The sequence below is a fragment of the Gouania willdenowi genome, chromosome 17 (genome assembly GCF_900634775.1).
Source record: "Gouania willdenowi chromosome 17, fGouWil2.1, whole genome shotgun sequence".
Lineage (NCBI taxonomy): Eukaryota > Metazoa > Chordata > Actinopteri > Blenniiformes > Gobiesocidae > Gouania > Gouania willdenowi.
In genome coordinates this window covers 2,227,182-2,249,560 of record NC_041060.1, presented here as the reverse complement: position 1 = coordinate 2,249,560, position 22,379 = coordinate 2,227,182, and the positions used below count along the sequence as shown (strand labels likewise).

At 35.8% G+C, this 22,379-nt stretch overlaps 3 protein-coding genes across 8 annotated transcripts in view; 1 reads left to right on the top strand and 2 right to left on the bottom strand.

Annotated features, from left to right (window-relative positions):
* Nucleotides 1-510: 510 nt before the first annotated feature.
* tsen15 (TSEN15 tRNA splicing endonuclease subunit) lies at nucleotides 511-3,481 on the bottom strand. Its single transcript, XM_028473496.1, has 4 exons — nucleotides 3,335-3,481; nucleotides 3,180-3,261; nucleotides 1,971-2,106; nucleotides 511-965 (listed from the first exon to the last, which is right to left on the bottom strand). The coding sequence occupies exons 1-4, from the start codon at nucleotides 3,392-3,394 to the stop codon at nucleotides 785-787; spliced, it is 459 nt and encodes a 152-aa protein (XP_028329297.1). The 5' UTR covers nucleotides 3,395-3,481; the 3' UTR covers nucleotides 511-784.
* A 6,022-nt stretch (nucleotides 3,482-9,503) lies between these two features.
* On the bottom strand, nucleotides 9,504-13,612 carry LOC114479818 (Krueppel-like factor 9). Its single transcript, XM_028473708.1, has 2 exons — nucleotides 12,747-13,612; nucleotides 9,504-10,098 (listed from the first exon to the last, which is right to left on the bottom strand). Exons 1-2 carry the CDS (start codon nucleotides 13,261-13,263, stop codon nucleotides 9,854-9,856), a joined length of 762 nt encoding a protein of 253 aa, XP_028329509.1. The 5' UTR covers nucleotides 13,264-13,612; the 3' UTR covers nucleotides 9,504-9,853.
* A 658-nt stretch (nucleotides 13,613-14,270) lies between these two features.
* Nucleotides 14,271-22,379, top strand: part of LOC114479680 (uncharacterized) — a 63,264-nt gene continuing 55,155 nt past the window's right edge. For 3 of the 6 annotated variants that reach the window (XR_003676007.1, XM_028473486.1, XM_028473490.1), the window contains exons 1-8: nucleotides 16,879-17,102; nucleotides 17,163-17,213; nucleotides 17,927-18,081; nucleotides 18,156-18,226; nucleotides 18,341-18,506; nucleotides 19,419-19,556; nucleotides 19,629-19,818; nucleotides 20,521-20,666. Coding sequence is in view for 5 of the 6 variants with exons in the window: in XM_028473486.1 (XP_028329287.1) it covers nucleotides 17,033-17,102; nucleotides 17,163-17,213; nucleotides 17,927-18,081; nucleotides 18,156-18,226; nucleotides 18,341-18,506; nucleotides 19,419-19,556; nucleotides 19,629-19,818; nucleotides 20,521-20,666 (987 nt within the window). In the remaining variant the exon portion in view is untranslated. Of the gene's footprint in view, nucleotides 14,713-16,878; nucleotides 17,103-17,162; nucleotides 17,214-17,926; nucleotides 18,082-18,155; nucleotides 18,227-18,340; nucleotides 18,507-19,418; nucleotides 19,557-19,628; nucleotides 19,819-20,520; nucleotides 20,667-22,379 lie in introns of those variants that run through there. The other 3 variants (XM_028473489.1, XM_028473488.1, XM_028473487.1) reach the window with 3 other exon arrangements.

Below are 22,379 nucleotides of genomic sequence, written 5' to 3'. Positions count from 1 at the left end.
GCAGCTTCCTGTCTGAGTTCTCTCATTCCTGCCTTTTCTGTAACAACATGGTTGTTTTTGGTCTGAATTATGGATTTTAATTATTCATCATTTTAAACTTCAGCAGCCTGGTCAGTACCAAGTTATGAAGTGTATCAGATCTGAGCGAGTATAAAAGCTCCGCCTCCTGGTGTTCATGTTCACTGTCATCATAGATTTATATTCATTATATTTATTTAGGATCATAAACTGTTCCTCCTGTAAAAACGCTCAGTCTGACAGGTTCTCCATTGATTGGTCGGACGCAGTAAGCTCCACCCCTTCTATGTGAACGTACCCAGGCTGAAAACACGACTTAAATTAGTGTGTTGTGACGTGAAGCCCGCTAACGGAGATTAATCCAGAAAATAATTATCTAGATTGGTAGCATAGGGTCAAAATGACAATAAAACCATAATGCAGTTTTGTATACAGTATGTACTTTTTTTTTTTAAATGTCTCTTTGTATGTTTTTGGAGACATTGTGTGTCGTCATTTTTTTTTTTTTGGGTAATTTTGTTTACTTCTTTTTTGGAGCCACACAAAATTAGACCAAGGGCCACATGTGGCCACCAGTTGCCCACATCTGCAACAAAACAATACATTTATCATATTTTAATTCTGTACAGCTCAAAATAAAAAGTTCTGATACACAACTCAGCAATAATGACCACAATCATCACCATCATCATCACTGTTTCTCTTTGGTCCTAAACAGTCATTTCGTGTGTGTGTGTGTGTGTGTGTGTGTGTGTGTGTGTGTGTGTCACTGCTGCTGCTGATGACGTCGTCTCTTCCTGTGCTGTCTGCGTCCCACATCCTCAAAAGGTCCAACTGGAGGTTCAGGTGTGACCAAACCATCCGTCATCCTCTGGTAAACCAGGGTGGAGTCAGCAGCTACAGCACACAGTAACACAGGAAACCCTCTGTCCAACACGTGACGAATGCTGCAGGATCAAAACAAAGCAGGGCCACGTAAAATCCCTTTGATTTTGATTTTTCCCCAAATTCAATTTTATTCTGTAAATTCCATGTTTTCCACTTTAATTTTTTCAATTTCATTTTTTTTTTTTTTAGAAATATTTATCATTTTTTAAAGAAAATATTAGTTTTTAACTCCTGTGAGGAAACAAATTAAATACTAATAAATAAAATAACTCAATTAAACAAAACTGTATGTCAAAAATAAAGTAAAATACAATTAACGGTAGATATAAATTGTAGTGACATGGATAATTCTGACTGCTCCTTTTTAATTATTTATATGTCATATAAAGATGTGTATGAATAGCATTAATGTCTGAAAAAAATTGATCAGGTTTATTGATTAAGTTTTGATCAATTTAGTTTAAATTAACCTAATTTAAATGATCCTATCTTCTGTAGCTCTGATGAGATGTTGTTAGAATGACTTTTATTTTGTAAACTGGAAGTTCCCACTGAAACGTTTGTACTTGAGGTAGCTAGCTGACTGTGAATGTGTAGCTACGAGGCTGGAAAAAAAGAACTAAAGGAAAACACAGACTTAGTTATTCTTAGTTAACCAGGCACAACAGTTGAAACACTGAGCAGGAGAAGATGATTAAAGCTGATCACGTTCGCACGGAGCACCGCTGCGCTACACAAAAAACAGGCGGAGCTTCACAGGCACAGCAAAGTTAAACGGGCACTGGTGACTCTGTATTTAGGAGTCAGTGATGATTTGTGTTGTTTTAAAGGGTGTTTGAGGTGATTTAAGATGAGTTTAATGCAGCCAGGACAGGGGGTGCACCCCACAACCATTTCCCCATAAAAAAAACGTTCCTTGGGATTTTATGTCGATTATGTCCATTTCCACGTTTAACCGTTTTCATTTGTCATCCGTTAACGCAGATTTTCATGGGGCCCTAACACAGGAAGAGCTTTGATTTACTGATTTACCAGGATAAGTCCTGGCCCTGAACGCGCCTCACCTTCTGTGGGTCACGGTTTGATGGACGGGCAAGGGAAGAACAGTCTGTGTGGCCCCGCCTTCTTTTTCTATGGCCTCCAGTAAAATGAGCTGCAGTTCATCGCTCTTCACACAGGAGACGCCGTTCCACCGACGCACTGCACACAGCAACAAACGGAGCACGGAGACAAAATGTGAAGAATCTGAGCCCAAAGACGTTTGAGTTCAACCAATCACAGATCAGCTGTGATGTTTGTTCAGTGTAGCACGTTTCATGTTCAATTACTTTTTGATTTTTGTGTAATTTGATTGTTTTTATGACCTGTATATTAGGTCCTGGTAAAATTAAAATAAATGTGAGCACTACAAGATTAGTTGTAATTTTATTAAAATTCAAGTCATGATATTTAGAGATTAAAGTCGTAATATTTTTAGAATAAAGTCGTAACTTTATTAGGTTGAAATTGTAATATTTCTAGATTAAAGTCGTAATATTTTTAGAATAAAGCCATAACTTTACTAGGTTAAAATCGTAATATTTCTAGATTAAAGTTGTAATATTTTTAGAATAGTCGTGATTTTATGAGAGTAATAATTTTATTAGGTTAAAATTGTAATATTTCAAGATTAAAATCGTAATATTTTCAGAATAGTCATAATCTTATTAGAATAAAATCATACACTTTTGAGATCAAAGTCGTAATATTTTTAGAATAAAGTCATGATTTTATTAGGTTAAAATCATAATATTTCGATATTAAAGTGGTAATGTTACAAAATTATCATTTTAATTTGATTGGATTCAAATTATAATATATAGTAATATAGTAATACACTGCTCTAGTGTAAATATGTGATATTTTCCCCAAAAAGATGCAATATTCAGTGTCAGATTTTGTTTTATTAATAATAATAATAAATAAGAAAATATAATAATAATAATAATAATAATAATAATGACATTTCTGTTTCAGGAAATTAATTTCATATTTTTCTGTCAGTTATTTGCGCTCAAAGAAAATTGGAGGTCCTAAAAAAATGTTTGAATTAAATGTATATAAACTTAAATAAACTTTAAATAAAGTTTTGGTTGTTTCAATGTGATTGTAACAGTCACGTGTTGGTATGGTTTGAATTGCACCTACTGCCGTTTGTTTGCTATCGTTATTAAAACTAAACAAATAAAATAATGTTGTTTTATTTTAATGCTAGAGATAAATGTTCCACTGACCCTCGGTTAGATCCATGTAGACCAGAAAGGCCGCGTGTAGCTGCGCTGTGTCCGCGGGCTGCAGAGCCTCCATCTGTAGGAACTAAACAACAACACCACCGGTGTTCACTGCGGGACAATGAACAAGGAGCACCGCACGCGCGTGTGACACTCACCGCGGGATGTTGAACGATCCACAGCGGAGGTTCTGCTCTCTGTTCGTCCGACATGTTCATTAACAACAACAACAACAACAACAAGAAAAAAAGACAATAAACGAGTGTGAGCAACACCGAGGAACAGGACACGCGACTGACTTCCGGAACAACACCGACACGTGCGGGTACGCAACAAACAGAGTCCGGGTGGAAACTTCACCTACTACCATGATAACCATTTGGTTTGTTCTCTGAAAAAAATATAAAAATATATTAAATATAATTTTGTCAAATATTTTACAAGAACAGTTACTGTAAAAAAAAAAAAGAAGCTTTTTATTTACATTATTGGGTTTTGATTTTGCATCTCGAGTTTTGTCAGATTAAATTTGGTTTGAAAAAAAGAAAATCAAACCGTTTCCAAACGAAGCCATATTTTTCACATTTTCTAAATGAGCTATTAATATTTAAAAACCAATGTAAAATTTCTCCATTGTAAACCTGCTATTAGATTTTACCTACATTTTAGTTTTTTTTATTAGACCTCTGAATTATTATACAGTATAAATATATGTATATACATATTTTTTTAGTTATTGATTGTTAAACTTACTCGGTGTTGTGCTTTCATTCAGTCTTTGTATATTTTATCAATATGGTTTTCTTTTAGCACTCACTTATTTTAATTTAAATATAAATACTAAACGTGTGCGCTGCTGGGTCACATGACCAATATTTACGTTAGCGTTTAGAATAATAAACAAACTGGTTTATTTTATTTTAATCTTTTGTGAGTAATTTTAATTTTTGTTGTACTTTTGTTAAATTTTCCATTATTTTTGTGTGTATTTTTGTTAGTTTTTAAAAAATATTTTCTGTGTACTTTTGTGTATCTTGTTCTTTTCTGTATTATATTGTAATTTTGTTTTTTTTAGTCATTTTGTAGTTTTATTTTATGTAGTTGGAGGCATTTTGTGTATTTTTGCTTCTTTGTATATTTTAATGTGATTTTGTAGAGTTATATGGTCATTTTGGTGTTCTTTAGTATATTTTAATGTGATTTTGTATGTTTTTGGTGTCATTCTGTGTATTTTGTTTGCCTTTTTGTATATTTATTGTAATTTTGTATTTTTTTTAAATCACCTTCTCATTTTTGTATGTTCTTATAGTCATTTTGTGGGTTTTGAGTTCTGTTGAAGAAGGCGACTACGCCACATGGGAGCACTTTGCATTAGTAGAGACAGACGGGAACAGACGGGGAAGTGGGACGTGGGCATGTGATAAGATCCCGTCCTTACTACTTGTTTTTGTCATGTATTGAGTAACTACAGGCATAAAACCACCCTGTTCCTCTTTCTCACTGTTAAAACTTCTTAGTATTAAATAAATAAATGACACACAGACACTTGGGTAAAGTAAATCTTAAAGAACTTTATTTTTAAAAAAACAATGCACAGATAAAGCAAACACTGGAGTCACTTCTTATTTGAACTGTTCCATTGATTCCAAAACAAACAAAAAAAACAATGTTGAAAAGAATATTTAAACCACACAAATTTATACGTTTCTGAATACGTAATAAATTAATCAGCACTACAGAATAAAAAAACAAACATGCTTGTACTTTTGCGATAATATTGAAACCCCCCCCTCCCCCGATGCTCCAAAAATGTAAAACACCTGAGAATATAAATATCAGTTTTGTTTGCAGCAATCATTGACGGTAGTTCCAACAGCTCCTCCCGGTCAGTTACCTTTAGCTGAAGCTTGGATAGGAGGAATGTTTAATTACATTAGGTTAAAACTTAGGCATCAATTAGAAGAAGAAAAAAAAACATCCACTTCTGTACAATGTGCATATTTGAGTTGGTGGGTGTGGAGACGCGGAAATGTTCTACCGCGCCGTAAAGTCGTTTCACTGTTACGTCTGTGGCCAGCAGCAGAAAAAAATAGGCTACCCTCCCCCCCTCCCCATGGTAGAACAAAACACAACTGTCTGTTTTTTGAAAGTATGATGTATAAGTGAGAAAATAATACATTTACAGTCAAAAACATTTTGACTTTGCAATTAATGTTGCACAAGATCGTCCATAACATTGTCAATATACAATAACATTCTCTTAAAATCATCCTAGTCCATTCCAAATTTCCATTTTTTTGGTAAGTTTTTGTAATCTGACACCCAAAATAGATTTAAAAATACAGTTGTTTTGTTCTACCATGGGGGGGAGGGGCTTTTGAGATATGGCCGTGAACTTATGTTGAACAATGAATGAAAAAGTAGCTAAAAATCCAGGATCAAAAACTGACAGGATGGTTTATTTTAGACACAAACAGAAAAAAAACCAATGTGAGAGTAGAAGTGTGAGGTATGTTATCTTCCATAGAAATCAACTGCGTTAGCATTTGTTTTTTGGTTTGTTCTGTGTCGCTGCCAGCAGCAACCAAACCCTTTAACAGCGAAGGAATGTGTACCAAAAAATAAAAAATATTAAAAAAAAAAATAGCATTTTTTTTAGTGAGGCGATAAATCAGTAGTGAACTGACACGTGGAGGTACTGCTGATCTCTGTGGTCGGTAGTGATTATTCAGCAGATGTGGGAACAAAACTTAAGCAAATTCCATCTAAAAAAAACAACAAAAGATGGCCTGGATGACTACACACACACACACACACACACACACACACACACTCACACACATTAAGAAAAAAACCTAGAGAATAAAAATAAAAGCTAGCACTCAAATCTGTCGCCACACTCGCAAACGCAATCGGAAAAAGGCAGTTTTTTTCGTCTATTTTTTTTGCAAACACAACATCAGAATCTCCACAGCGCTAGCCAACATACACCAGGCTTGCATAACGCACTCAGGATCTGCAGACGAGATGTGATGGAGATTTAAGGCTTTTGGAGGAGTTCCTGAAGACGCGTCGAGTCGATCACTGAGATAAAAAAGCAACCATCACGCTGGATGTTCTGTGACAAGCGCTTGGTTTGATAAAAACCCTGTAGAGTACACGTGTAGTCAAAGACATCGGGCAGATCAAAGCTCACTTTGGAATAGAAAAACACACAAGTCACAGCTTTAGTTTAGGAGGCTTGTGTCAAATTACAAGCAGTTGATGCTGGCTGTTACAGAAAAATGTCTGAGCAGAAACGTGATAAGTTCTACTAGTACTCACATTTCGTTTACTAGTGCACAAGTAAGTAAAAAAAACAACCTTATTAGCACTAAAATAAGCATTATATGCTAATAAGGGGGCGGGAAAGGAAAAAAATCCAGCTTCCCATTGGCTTTGAAAGTTATCCAACCAATCAGGGAGCTAGATTTAGTTCTAATCCCTCCTACTTTGTCTTTAGTCTTCTAGTAATATTAGTAGACCTAATGCAAATAGTCTACTACTATTACTAGTGAGACTACATGTACTAGTTATTGGTTCACTAGTGTGTGAGCAGACCTTACTAGTATGGCAAAATCTTTTTTATTTGGAACTAGTAGACTTAAAATATGTTACGTTTCTTTACTAATACCATTAGTGAGAATTTGAATGTACGAGTAAACGTAAAAGTTTGTTGGCGCATTAGTACTACTAGTTAGATTTTAGGGTGTACTAGTAAACACATTAGTACAAGGAAAGGTTTTTGGTAGTAGACCTTACTAGAAAGGCAAAATCATCTACGAGTAGACAATATTGTGTTAGTAGCACAACTAGTAGTAGGTTAAAAAAAAACTCATTTACTCATTCTATTAGTGAGTAAACTTTTTGGTTCACTAGTAACGACACTAGTAGACCTTACTAGTAAATAAGTTACTAGTAGTAGTGTAGTTAATGTTACTAGTAGTGAGGTTTTAAGTGTACTAGTAAACACACATTTGCTGTACTAGTAAAGGTTTTTGGTTCACTGGTGTGAGTAGACCGTAATAGTAAGGCCAAATCCTAGACTAATGGACTATTTTGAGTTACTAGTACAACTAGTAGACTTAAAATATGTTACTAGTATAAAAAATCAAAGCTTTACGAGTACTTTCAGTAAGATTTTAAATGTACTAGTTAACCAACATTAATTGTTTTTGGTGCACTAATAGACTTTCCTAAGTAAAGAAAAATCAACTACTAGTAGTACTAGCATAGTTTACGTGTTACTAGTGGTACTAGCATAGTTTACCTGTCACTAGTGGTACTAGCATAGTTTACGTGTCACTAGTGGTACTAGCATAGTTTACCTGTCACTAGTGGTACTAGCATAGTTTACGTGTCACTAGTAGTACTAGCATAGTTTACGTGTCACTAGTAGTACTAGCATAGTTTACGTGTCACTAGTGGTACTAGCATAGTTTACCTGTCACTAGTGGTACTAGCATAGTTTACGTGTCACTAGTGGTACTAGCATAGTTTACGTGTCACTAGTGGTACTAGCATAGTTTACCTGTCACTAGTGGTACTAGCATAGTTTACGTGTCACTAGCGGTACTTGCATAGTTTACGTGTCACCAGTAGTACTAGCATAGTTTACGTGTCACCAGTAGTACTAGCATAGTTTACGTGTTACCAGTAGTACTAGCATAGTTTACGCGTTACTAGCAGTACTAGCATAGTTTACGTGTTACTAGCAGTACTAGCATAGTTTACGTGTTACCAGTAGTACTAGCATAGTTTACGTGTTATCAGTAGTACTAGCATAGTTTACGTGTCACTAGTAGTACTAGCATAGTTTACGTGTTACTAGCAGTACTAGCATAGTTTACGTGTTACTAGCAGTACTAGCATAGTTTACGTGTTACTAGCAGTACTAGCATAGTTTACGTGTTACCAGTAGTACTAGCATAGTTTACGTGTTATCAGTAGTACTAGCATAGTTTACGTGTCACTAGTAGTACTAGCATAGTTCATATGTTACTAGTAAAGACTCAAAGCTTTACGAGCACTACTGGTGACACTTTTTACTTCACTAATAAACTAAATATAAGTACTAGTAGAGCTCAACTATGATGACAATCACATTTACGCTCAGACAACTTCCCATTGGCTGTTGGAGAGGTTTTCTGACCAATCAGAGGAAAGGACCAACACTCCAGGTTAGAAACTCAATTATTCCTCTGGTATTAGTCGTATTTATTCATTATTACTAATATAACTAATGTAACCTGTGCTTGGTAAACATCCAATAATGTCACTTTTTGATACTTCCTCTTTATTAAGATGAATCAAAGTCTCTGTGGTTATTTAATCAAAGCCTGACGACGACGACGTTTGTTCCTTTGAAGGCATTAAAGGTTTTAAAGCAGCCACTCTCTCATCACGTTATGTTGATATAGTTGCACACACTTTTCCCAGATCAATTACTAACAATTTAATATATATATATTTATATATATAAAAAAACATACACATCAACACTCCGAGGCAAAGCCGTCCTATCAAAGTGTTTAACTTTACCCCTAATATAAGGACTACAAGTCATTACATGTTTTCAATCTGCCGCTAGTAGCATTACCACTAACACTTCTCTACATCAAAAGCATAAAGCTTATATACATTTGCATCAGATTTAGACATAATACTGCTGTGTATTATGTGGTTCCCATTTCATGGTTAACGGGTTTTAGCCTTGAGGATGGCGTGCAAACAGCTCTGCTAACAGTGAAATTAAAGCACCCACAGGTGGCCACATTTTATATTTCATCTAAAAGTTGAACTGGAGGAAATAGGAATAAATATTGCAAGTGACTTCCTCTGCGGCGACGAGATGAAACTGAAGAACAGGAATGTTGAACGACTAAAGATAACGAGCAAAAAGCAACGTGAAAAATTCAGAAGATAATGAAGACTTTCTCACAATATTTGTGCGACTGGCGGAAAAAGAAATAATAACTGAACGAAAAGAAATGTATAAAAGTAAAGCACGTGAACCCAGAGGAAGTTCTGGCTGATGATGAGAAGATGTGGAAAAGGTCCCTGTAGTTTGTGAGTGTTTCGTTTGAAACGATGAGGTTATGTTTGGACTCGGTTAAAAAAAACAAAAGACAAAAGAAATGAAAAGAGAAAAAATAAATTAAAAAAGGGGGAAAAAGTGGGTGAAGCAAAAAAAAAGTAGGAAAAAAATAAGGAAAAGGGAGGAAAAATTAAGAAAAAAAAGAATAAAAGAAAAAAAACGGTGAAAAGGAAAAAAAAATTAGAAAAAAATAAAATACAAATCTGCTTTATTTTTCAAGACTGTCGAATCCTGCAAACGCAGGTAGTTCCCGTGGGGCAGCCTTGGTATTTGAGGTATTAGATGGAAACGCGTTCCCTGACTCTTTATATGGCTATAGATGAAGTACCTTGTATCACCCGTTGTGTGTTTCAGGACTCTGAGCTGTAGTGGAAACACAGGCTTTCAGGAGACGACAGACTGAGTCACAAAGCAGATTTACAACAGTTTCTGGTCCTTTGTTGGATCCTAGACCTGCTCAACTCTAGATCCTAATGAGTGGATCTGATTGGAGGCGGGTCATCTTTAAACGAGCACGGGAACCTGAACGCCCGAGTCGTCCTTAGTGGTGGGCGGGTTGGTCGGAGGCTAAGAGTGGGACCCTGGAGCGACCCAGCATGGAAGGATGGAACTCTGGGTGGCGGCGGGCGTGCTTGATGAGGTGGTCGCTGCGCATGAAGCGCTTGTCGCACAGCGGGCACAGGAAGCGCTTCTCGCCCGTGTGGGTGCGGGTGTGGCGGGCGAGCTCGTCGGAGCGGGCAAACTTCTTCTCGCAGTCGGGCCAGGTGCACGGGAACGGACGCTCGCCTGCAACGAGAAGAGCAAAGACGGGCCGTCACTAGTCTGACCCCAGGGTGTGTGTTTAGCCTCCAGGTTTAGCCCCGTGTGTTTGGGGAGTAAACAATAAACAATCCATCATTTCCATTCATCTGCACTGATTTGCATTCACACTGATAATAAAAGGAAAATAAAATGTCATCTAAAAATCCATCTCATTTCATTCAAATGAGTCATTCCCCTAAAACAAAATACAAAAATAAATAGATTAAATATAGAAATAAAGAAAAAAACACACAAAATGATCCCAGACAAACAAAACGAAATTAAAGTTCAACAAAATGAAAACAAAGGCTTGCTTAATTGACTCCAAATCAGGGTCTTAAAAGGAGCAAAAAGTCTCACAGGGAACGTAAACTCAGGAATATTCAAAAATATAAACTTTTCATGAGAATTATTCATTTGAATTAACTGGAAATTGGGATTAACTTTTAAACAACTAATGGCAAAATTTAGAAATATGCTAAAATATATATTCCCGACTATATTTTCCATCTATGTTCAGGGCCAACCTTCAATTTAAAAAAATTCTCGACTTCAGGTTTCTGTCAGAAATGTATTGGACATTTTCCACCCCTTGTAACGCTAATCCAAATATACAAAAAAGATTAAATTAAAGCCACAGAAACTTTAAAGAAAAATGGAAAAAATAAACTGACTCCAGACATACAAAAATTACACAAAACTACAACCGGAATACACAAAATGACTCCAAAAATGACAAAAAGATACAAAATGCATGAAAAAACAGCTACAAAATACACTAAATTATTGCAAAAACACAAAAAACAGCAAGAAAATGACTCCAAAAATGATTGAAATACAAATGAATCTGAAGAAAAAACAGCTCCAAAAACACAACAGACTTAAAAAAAACAAAAAAACATTACAAGAAATCAAAAAATTACAGAATACACAAAATTATTCAAAAAGCACCAAAAAAAAAAAAAAAAAAATCCAGAAAAACCCACAAATTTACAAGAAAAAGAAACAAACGCTTTGTTGTTTTTTGTGTTATTATTGCTCACAATAGTAAATACATTTTAATGGTAGTTTACATCAAGTGCAAGATTAGATTTTAATGATAAAGCAGTCAAAGGATTATTTATCTATCTATTTATTAGTAACCTGAATTAGACCCAATATTTTGCGATACTGTTTTAAGAAAAAAAAAAAAAAAAAAACTAAAAACAAATTCTTAAGTTCAAGAGCCTTTTTTTTAACACCTAAAAACAAAATTTGCAAACAATTATTTGATCGACTCAAACAATAAATATTTAATTTGTTTATTTTATATATTTCATATTTATTAAAAAAAAAAACGGTGTTTTGCCCATCAGAAATAAAACAAACATTGGTTTGTAATAAAGCACCTCATTTTTGGGAAGTTCAAATTTCTATTATTATTAATATATAGTCATTAATTTCTTCTTATTAAAACAAAAGTACTTTTTTTTTTACATTCATATACACATCACACCAGTGTTGATCTGTCAAAAACAAAAACAATCAGGCATCAATGATGAAAATGTAATCACATATCCAAGCAGCGAAACAAACACACTCACACACACACAAACACACTCACAAACACACATATATATATATATATGACAGGGGTTATTCAACATACAACATTAGAACTTTGGACAGTCTTATAGCGCTTCTGTTTGTAATGTTTTCAACAACTTCCATAATATATTTAAGATCAATTTTAAAAGCTTTTACAATTTAGGAATATTTTAAAAATCAACATTTATGTTTAAAATGTTTGCCAAATACCATCAAATTGTTCCGTAGAAATTAAAATATTTGTCCTTCAAAATCAAACCAAATTTAACAAAATTATATTATCAAACCAATGTATCACATATTGTCCTGAACGCAGATCATTCCCTGTATGTATCCCTTTAACGGAATAACTGTTACAATCCCACATATTAAATATGTGTCAAACCCCCAATAACCCGGATTAGGACTACGTCCTTTATCTGTAATCCTAATCTGGGGCAGGCAGTGCGGGTCAGACCCGGGGTAAACGGGGATGATGATGATACATCACAAAGCCTGGGCCACGTTGTTGTTGCAGTGACTCCCGGTGGGCGTTCCCACCCGTTTCCTGCCCTTAATCCATCTGCGCGTGCTCAGTGACACCCGGGCCGCCCTCAATCTGAATCCCCTCATCATTAGAAAAAGGAACAAAAAAAAAACACTACTATGCACGTTGTGAGCGTGGGGCTGGATAGATATTACATGGGGTCACATCCTGATCTGGGTTCATGTGGAACTTAAATAACCCCTTTAGTGGGCCGGGCCTCGAGCATCAATAATTCAATAAAAGCGCGTGAGTAACCCTTAACCAAGTAGTGCACGCACTTCCTTTGCAGTTTACGTTACGGTTTCGTCTTACGTTTTCGTTTCATATGCAAATCCGGGTCTGAGGAGGACTTTAGGTCCAGCCCAGTTCTATTGTCAGAGTCTCTCTTTGTTAGAACCACATCAGGCCACAAAGGTGCTTATTAAACACGAGTAACGTAAAGGCCGCGAGACAACGTTAACACAAGCAGCACGTGCACTGGTGACACTGGTGTGACACGGTTTTGGACCGGGGTCGTTACCTGTGTGTGTCCGGATGTGAGCCTTCAGGTGGGAGGACTTCCCGTAAACTCTGTCGCATCCATCGAACGTGCACTGGTGCCGCTTCACCGGCGACCGCGGCGGGGCCCCCACCACACCCCCACGGAGATGCTGCCCTTGCCCGGGTACGGGGGTGGCGGAGGGGGTCATAGTCGGGGTTGTCGGGTCGGACAACGTGGTGTAGCCGCTCTCCCCTCCGCACGACGAGTTGCTGCTCTCCGAGTAGGCCGACATGGGGCGGAACTTGCCGTGCAGGTCGGTGAGGATCCCGGCCACCGTTAGCATGTTGGCCCCCTCCAGCCTCAGCGTGTCCCGGACCTCCAGGTCCTCGCTGGAGCCGCCGCCGTCGGGCTCCCCGGGGAGAGGGCCCACCACCGTGGCGGGGGCGGAGGGCGGGCGGCTGGGGGGCACCGGGGTGGGTCTGTGCAGGACGGGGCCGCTGGATATGGACACCAGACACTCAGCCGCGAAGTAATCAGACGAAGCAGTCAACGACATGGTTGTTATCGCCTCGGTGCAGTTAGGAACAGGCAGAGATAACCGTCCGACAGGAGGGGCGAACAATCTAGATCCAAACCCTTGTTCTTTTCACCAAACTCGACGCAGCGACCGCCTCGTTTCCGCCATACAGTTCGTCTCAGTTGTGAAAAACAACAGCGAGTCGGTCGATTAAAAAAAAAAAATAAAAGGCCCAAGAAGCTAACAATGTGCTACAGCCGTGCTACCACAGCGGGCCCAGCATGTGCCCCTCACGGGCTGACGGTTCATTGTGTCTGAGCCTGAAGCCGGTCAAACCTACGCCCCCTGGTCCGGACTAACGCTGCCTTCAAGGACCCTCGGAAACAACTGCCCGCATGGTTGTTCATTCTTCCAATAAAGAGACACCTCAATTTGAAATTTTTTTTGGGAAAAAATAATTCATAAATGTATATATTACAAAAAAAAAAAAAAAAAAGAGCCATGTTTTCCCACATTTTTTAACGAGGTATGAATATTTTTTTAAAAAAAATGAATCCTATAATTTCCCATTTAATACCATTTCTAAACAGGTGTGCGTGTGTGTGTGTGTGTGTGTGTGCCAGAATAAAATATTTAACTATGTTTTGAAAGAAATCTTATTTTTATATTCCCTATTTTGAAAGGTTCAGTGAATTCACAAATATAGCTTTCAAGGTTCAGTACCTCCAATAAGGTCAAAAACCACTTTTTTTTTAAATAATAATATGAATTGTAATAATAATAATAATGTAAAAAACAAAACAAAAACAAGAGCAATAAAACTATTTACAATATTAACACACATGCACAAAGATAAATATAATAACATTCTGTATATTATACTATAATACGGAAGAGGATTAGGGCCACGTGCATTTTTTTTTTTCATTTTTTTTTGAATTTCTAACTTTAAACTCAGAATTTTGAGATAAAAGTCAGAATTCAGGGAATAAAGTCAGAATTCTAATTATACAACTTATCTTACATAGCTAACATAACATGTTCTACTAGGGATGCAATTGAACGTTATTTGGAACCAGGCCCACATTAAAAAATAAAAATAATAAAATAAAATAATCTGCTTTGGGAAAAAAATGTCAATCTAAATTCACGAAACTATTAATTTGACAAAAGTGTATGTTCTTAAACAACTCTCTAATTCCCCAGTTTGTCCTTTTCAGTGAACGCACCATGAGTGAACAGCACGCAGGGCGTGACGTCGCACCCCGGGCGTGGACCGCGCCGTGACGCCGGGGTGCAGCGTGCAGAGTAGGTGGGTGTACGGGTATGGGTGGTGTCTGTGGGCACACCGACGCGGAGCGGCCTGTAATTATGGGGGAACGAGACGGTGACGCTGGAGTGTGTCTGTGAGCCTGAGGAAGTCTGGCAGCGTCAGATAGAACTCACCACCAAAGCCCCGCCCACTAAGAAGTAATTACAGCAATCAAGGTTAGAACAGCTGAGTTTAGTGTTTAATTATGGCTGCTGTTAGTTAGACTATTGGTTATTGATCTGATTGTTTGGCTTATTGATTATGGTCGTGTGGTGTGAACTCAGTATAACATCCAAAGATGTCTACAGTGAAAATAATATATACAATACTTTTTTTAGTAAGAAATGTGCATAAGTTGAAGTATAACTATAGTTCTGGTCTCTGTGCAGAGTTTGCATGTTCTCCCTTTTTATGTATGGGTTTATTTCTGTAGTACTTTTTCTTTCAGTTTAAAACAGTATAAAAGTAAACACTAAAAGTAAAACAAAGTAAACACACAATAACTCTTTGTAAACATTGAAAATACAAATAACAATAATTAAAAAATGACAAAAATACACAGTAGATAACTAGAGTAATCAAAATTACCCCCCAAAATCGCAAAAATAATCCAGAATAACAGAAAAATACACAAAATGACAATAATGAATGCAAAACAGTAACTAAAATACACAAAGATAACTAATGTAAATCAAAAATACTATAAAAACACATCAGATAATCACAAAAATAACAGAAACATATACAAAATGACATTAAGTTATGCAATACAGCAACAAAAATACACAAAATGACAAAAAAATACGCATAGATAACTAAAATAATTTAAAAAATTATCCAAAAACACATACGATTATCACAAAAAGAACAGAAAAATACACAAAATGACAACAACAAAAAACTCAAAAGGTAACAAAAATAATCAGAATTACTCCAAATATACACAAGATAATCACAAAATTAACAGAAATATATTCAAAATGACAATAATTAATGCAAAACAGCAACTAAAATACACAAAGATAACTTAAGTAAATCAAACGAACTCTAAAAACACACCAAATATTCAAAATGAAATTAAGTTATGCAAAACAGCAACAAAAATACACACAATGACAGCAAAAACACGTAAAAGATAACTAAAGTAATCTGTATGACTCCAAAAACACACAAAATGACAAAAATGCACATAGGTAACTAAAATAATAAAAATTTTATCCAAAAACACATTCGATTATCACAAAAAAGCTGAAAAACACACGAAATGACAATAATTAATGCAAAACAGCAACTAAAATACAAAAAGATAACTATAGTAATCAAAATTACTCAGAAAAACACACAAGATGATCACATAAATAACAACAAAATTATTAATTATGCTTTGTTAATTTCATAAATAATCACTTGTTGCATTGAAAGTAAAAGCTAAATATGTAATATATTAGGGATGCACCGAAATGAAAATCCTTGGCCAAAAATGAGAAAAGCAAGAAATGATTTATATGCAAATTACTAGCATAATCAAATGTATGGCTAAATGATAGTGTACTAATCTCACTATTAAAGCATTGTAATTGTATACATTAATTATTGCTTCAAAGAATAAATCAATTAAAAATACCAGAAAATACTTATTTAGCACTGACATTTCAATAAAGCACAATAAAAACTCAAATATTGGTGGCCAAATTTTTGGTGCATCATTACCTTTTTTATGCAGAAGGGAAAATATTTTAACAATGTAAACCAACTGGTCTCACCCTGGGACCCACATTTAGCGACCGTCATTAAATCCCACTTTTTTTTTTCTAGAATTCAATCAGCCAAATTTAGTTTTTCAAAGAAAGCTGTTGAAAACTCACCTATACAGTAGACTGTAATGTTTATATAAATCTATATATTGTCCTGTGCAACATGAGAGACATTAAATATTTATTTATTTTTTACCAGCTGTCCACGACCCCCTTTTAGGTCCCGACCCACCAGTTGGGAATCGCTGATATAAACCTATGAATGAAGTATGAATGCTTAAAATGAGAACAGAAATACACAAAATGACAATAAATTGTGCAAAAGGGCAACAAAATTATACAAAATGAATTTAAAAAACACAAGATGAGAACAAAAACACAAAGTCCTGTATGAATGCTCTGATTGGTCATTATTGTAAATGTTGACATAAATATTGATCATGTGATCCTCAGATTCAAATACAATCACATAAAAGTTTCCCACCTCTGTGTCTTTAGAGGAATGATGTATTTGAGACAAATGAATGGATCTTTTCTAAAGCTGAGACACTTTTCTCGTCCTCATGACTTCCTGTCCCTGGGACCTGATGCTGCGTTATGATTGGCTGAGGGAATGTTTGTAGCTTTAACGTAGAAGGTATTTCCTGATTGGTCGCTGTGAGCAGCGTGCACACATCAGCTCATTGAGGGGCTGTGAACAGAGGTTGGTTTCATATGTGGAGGCTCTGACCTGTGGATCACTATGGCTGTACCGACGCTCCTCCTCCTGCCTCATTGTCTGCATTTTATTCTGATGATTTTATTCTTCCATGGTGAGTTCTTTCATTTATTGATTTATTTCAGTCTATTTATCACGTGGTTCTTCTTCTCAGCAGGTGTTTGCCTTCAGATGGACACAGATCTCTGTCCTTCCAGTTGTCCTGGTAACAGTCAATGTTTATCTATTTATTTAATCTGCTTCCACTTTGTAGAAAATGTCTTTGCATTTAAAATGTCATCGCCCTCATAAGAAAAGTGTAATTTTTGGGAAATTTTGAGATTTTATGCTGCATTTTGCGCTGCGTCCTGGATGAACGCAGCTTAACTCATGCTTTTTTATATAATTTCAAAACAATAAAAAATATAATAATAATAATAATAATAATTTAAAAGATCAAATAAAATAAGAAATTCAATAAATGAAAAAAATTAACAAATTCAAAAAGAAAACAGCATTTTAAAGAAATTGAATAACATTTAAAAAAGAATAACGAAATAAAATAAAATAACAAATTAAAAGAATAAAATAAAATAACAAATTTTAAAAAGTAAGACAACAAATTAAAAAAAATAAAATAAAACAAACAAATTTTAAAATTAAATAAATAAAAAAATACAATAAAATAGATAAACAAGTAAAATAAAATATCAAATTTTAAAAAGTAAAATAAAAAATTCAAAAAATTTAAATAACACATTTTTAAACTAAAATAACAAATTCAAAAAAATAAAGTAAAATAACAAATTCAAAAAATACAATTAATTAATGAAAAATAAACGAGTAAGGTATAGAATCTCAATATGGCCAAAAAAATGCTTTTATTATGATGGTGACACTGTATAACGTGAGTGTTTTAAATGGCGTCCTTGCTTCCAGGACTCCCAGTCTCTGACTCGTTCTATCAGGAAGGCGTGAGCTACGTCTACAGATACAGGTCAAAGGTCACTACGGAACTATATGGCAGGAACGGACTGGCTTTGGACTGTTTTGTTGAAATCAAACTCATCTCTAGTTGCCACTTGATAATGCAGGTGTGACACGCACGTACGTAACTCAAAAAACACCTTAAAAAGTGTGTGTTTTCATGGACAAACTTGTTCCACAGATCAGGAACGCACAGATTAAACGTCTGTCGCCACAAAAGGAACATGTAGTGCAGCGATTAAAAACGTTAAGGTAATAATTCAATCAATGAATGATGTTCCTCTTTGGCCTGTGGAATGCTGCCAGTGTTTTATCAGTGAACGTGATACTGGGCTCTGATGCTCAGCTGGTGTTTTTGTTTCCCAGGGAGTCGCTGGAGAGAACAAGGCTGAGGTTCTCCCTGCGTGGGGGGAAGGTCGCGGCCCTCTGTTTCCAGGAGGGGGAGCAGGTGTGGGCCCTCAACGTGAAGAGGGCCGTACTGAGCATGCTCCAGACCTCCCTGACCGCCTCCACGCTGCACGTTCACAAGGAAGTGGGTTAAAGAGCTGCTACACGTCTACAACATCTGCATTAGATATACTGTACGTTTAGAACACGTAGGAAACTCGGGGCCCGGGGGGCCCACATGCAGCCCTCGACCTAATTTGTGCGACCACTAAAACACAAATACACAAAACGACTCCAAAAACACACAAAACGACAGAAAAATACACAAGACAACAACAAAAATACAGAAAACAATTCTTAAAAAACCCAAAATGACCACAGAAATACACTAAAGGAGTCCAAAGAAAAATACACGACAGCAAAAACATACACAAAACAACCCTTGAAAAAGCTAAACAACAATATCAACACCAAAAATACACAGGAAGTCAACAAAAAAAACAGAAACGCACAAAATGACTGAATAGTACACAACAACAACAACAACAAAAAATGACTGAAAATGATTCTTAAAAATCACAACAGAACTACACAAAATGATTCCAAGAACACACAGAATACCAACAAAAAAACACCAAGCGAATACACGAAATGACCCACAAAATGTCATAAAAATACACTGACTCAAAAAAAAAAAAAACCCAAAACTACAACAAAATACATGAAATAACTCCAAAAATTCCAAAAAAAAGACTTAAAAAAATGCACAAAATGAATTAAAAAAAACACTGATGACAAAAAAATATACACAATGACACGAAAGACAACAAAAATGCTCAAAATCCTTTGTTTTATCTTTAATAATTTCCAGATTGTTCATTTTTTGATTCTGGCGCCCTCAGAAAATCCTATATTTGTGGCCCTCACTGTGATAAAAGTTTCCCTTTTCTGCATTAAGACATTCTTCTATAGTAAAGGAATATGTAATGAATGTTATAGTTATGATGATGAAGTTCCTTCTACAAAGGCCAACTTTTATTGTGGCGGTGTTTTTCAGACGGACGTGTACGGATGCTGCAACAGTAGATATGAACGTAGAGGAGCTCTGCTGCTGAAGACCAGGGATTTACATCAGTGTGTGAAGAGCAGAATGGAGACGCTGTGGCCTCATTCAGTCCCACTCACTGAAGACACTGTAGGTGGAAACATTATTGTTCTCTGAGGAACCGTCTCATCATCATTCATCCATCACTCTCCTTGTTCCCAGTCTTTGCAATTGGAGATGATGTGTGTTCAGCGTCCTGGTCCAACAGTTCTGCTGGAAGTGAACTGCACTGAGACTGTTTCTGTAGAAGCAGGTCCAGGTCCAAGTCCAGGTTCTTCAGGACTGCTGAAGACCCAAACCACGTCCACCCTGGTCCTTCTCAGAGCTCAGTCTGAGATTCCTTCACCAGCAGGTCAGAGCTGAACCTTTTTCTATTTCTCCCTCATGTGATAGACCAGGGGTTCTCAACCTCAGGACCCCATTTTGGGTCACGAGACACTGGGTGGGGGTCGCCAGATGCCTTCAAGAACCCATTTTTGCATATTTTTATTTGCTTATTTTCATATTTGAACCTATTTATAAGCATTTTTGTTACATTACTCCCATTTTTGACACTTCTCCATCACATTTCAATGCCTTTTCTGCATATTTTTCCCACTTTCAATGCATTTTCAGCACTTAGAAACCCTTTCCATCACTTTTCCAACCTAATGCCACATACGTTGACCTATTATTGTCACTTTTCACCATATTTCATGCTTCTTTTGCTAAATTAACCACATTCAAAATTTGTCATATTCATTATTTGCCAGTTTAAACTAATTGTTCCAATATTGACACTTTGACCCTTTTTACCACTTTTTCTGCCTGTTTTTGTCCACTCTAATTTGCAACTTTTAACCAATTTCTGTGGTTTTTAAAATCTCATTTTACCACCTTTTCCACCATTTTTAGTAACTTTAAAAGCATTTTATTTCTGATTTAAACCAGGATTAACATCTTTAAGATGACTATAATAATAATAAACGTTCCTGGATAACAGTGGATATTATTCAAATGTGGTTATCACAGATTCATAGAACAATGGACCTTAAAGCGGGCTTTCGTGTTCTAGGAGGTGAATTCGACTCGGGGATTCTGACCACGCTGGAGTTAGAGAGCGAAGCAGCTGATTGGTCAGGAGAAAACCAAAGACCAACACCTCAGAAAGCAGCACAGAGTGTCCAGATGTTGTGCAGCATGACCTCAGACACACAGCGGGTGAGCTACAGATGTCACAGGCTCTGAAGCAGACATGGGAAACTGGCTGCGCGGGGGCCACATGCGGCCCTCGGCCTAATTTTGTGTAGTCCCCAAAGTAAACGCACAAAATGACAGAAAAATACACAAAATGACTCCAAAAACCCTACAAAACAGCAAGAAAAATACACACAACTCTATAAAACATACAAAAGTACAGAGAAATACACAAAATACACAACAGACCACCTATATTCAATATTACTCCAGAAACACACAAGATGATGAAAAAAATAACAGAAGGAAAAAATGACAGTTTTATACAAAATGACAACTAAAATACACACAATAAGAACAGAAATACAGGAAATTACAATAAAGTATGCAAAAAACTACACAAAATGACTAAAAAGTAACAAAAATTACACAAAATGGGAATAAAAATACAGTTATTCAAAATTACTTTAGAAACACACAAGATAACTACAAAAATAACAGACTAATGTACAAAACAGCAACAAAAATACACAAAATGAGAACAGAAATACATTAAATTTTAATATATTACGCAAAACTGCAAGAAAACTGCACAAGATCACTCCAGAAATACACAAAATGACTCTATAAAACACACAAATTTACAGAAAAATACACAAAATTACAACAAAATTACACAAAAGACCACTCAATCAATATTACTCAAGAAACACATAAAATGATGACAAAAATAACAGACAATTTTATACAAAATGACACCTAAAATACACAGGAAAAGAACAGAAATACAGGAAATTACTATAAGGTATGCTAAAGGGCAAAAAACTACACAAAATAACTCAAAAATAACAAAAAACTACACAGGATGGGAATAAAAATACACAAAAAAAGTTATTCAAGATGATGACAAAAATAACAGGAAAACAACAATGATATACAACGACAACAAAAATACACACAGTAAGAACAGAACTACATAAAATGACTAAAAAATTACAAAAAACATCTATAAAAACACAAAATTACAGAAAAACAAAAACGTTAATTCTAAATTGCTTCAGAAACAACCAAGATAACTACAAAAATAACAGGAAAATATAAAAAACAGCAACAAAAATACACAAAATGAGAACAGAAATACTCAAAAACTTAAATGAATTATTCAAAACTGCCAGAAAACTACACATGACAAAAAAATACACAAAATGAAAAGAAATCCCCATCCAGAGAAAGGAGTAACCAGTATAACCAGTACTCTGTGTGTGTGTCATCGACAACATGTTTGTGTTTGTAAGTCTGTTCTCCACTTCCATGGATACTTTTCACTGTGCTGAAGCCGATAAATCTTTTTCCTTTTATTATCTTAATGGGAGGTGAGTCAGAATCCAGACCTGATCCTCTGCTGTGTTTATACAGAGATGGGATTGGATGATTAATGGGAACGTGGAGCATTATTGGAGAGCAACATACTGTACGTCTGGTTAGGCAGGAAAAGTTGGAAAAAAAGCTGCTTAACTTGCTCTCGTTGTTCGATACCAGTAGTGTAATGAACTTTTTTTAATGCTTGGATGTTTTTTTGTTCTTGTTTTTTTATCCAAAGGTGATAAAGGGGAAAAATACACAACATGACAACAACAAAACTACACAAAATGACAGCAGAAAAATACACAAAAAACTACTTTTTAACAAAAAAGACAACAAAAAAACACACAGAATGCCAATAAAAAAATCAGATTA

Excerpts from the sequence above, each read along its gene's own strand:
- LOC114479818 (XM_028473708.1), bottom strand. The coding sequence starts at position 13,263 with ATGTCGTTGACTGCTTCGTCTGATTACTTCGCGGCTGAGTGTCTGGTG. Across the intron at positions 10,099-12,746 it reads TCACATCCGGACACACACAG|GCGAGCGTCCGTTCCCGTGC; the intron begins GTAACGACCCCG and ends TTCTCGTTGCAG.
- tsen15 (XM_028473496.1), bottom strand. The coding sequence starts at position 3,394 with ATGAACATGTCGGACGAACAGAGAGCAGAACCTCCGCTGTGGATCGTT. Across the intron at positions 3,262-3,334 it reads GGATCGTTCAACATCCCGCG|TTCCTACAGATGGAGGCTCT; the intron begins GTGAGTGTCACA and ends GTTGTTGTTTAG. Across the intron at positions 966-1,970 it reads CAAACCGTGACCCACAGAAG|CATTCGTCACGTGTTGGACA; the intron begins GTGAGGCGCGTT and ends TTGATCCTGCAG.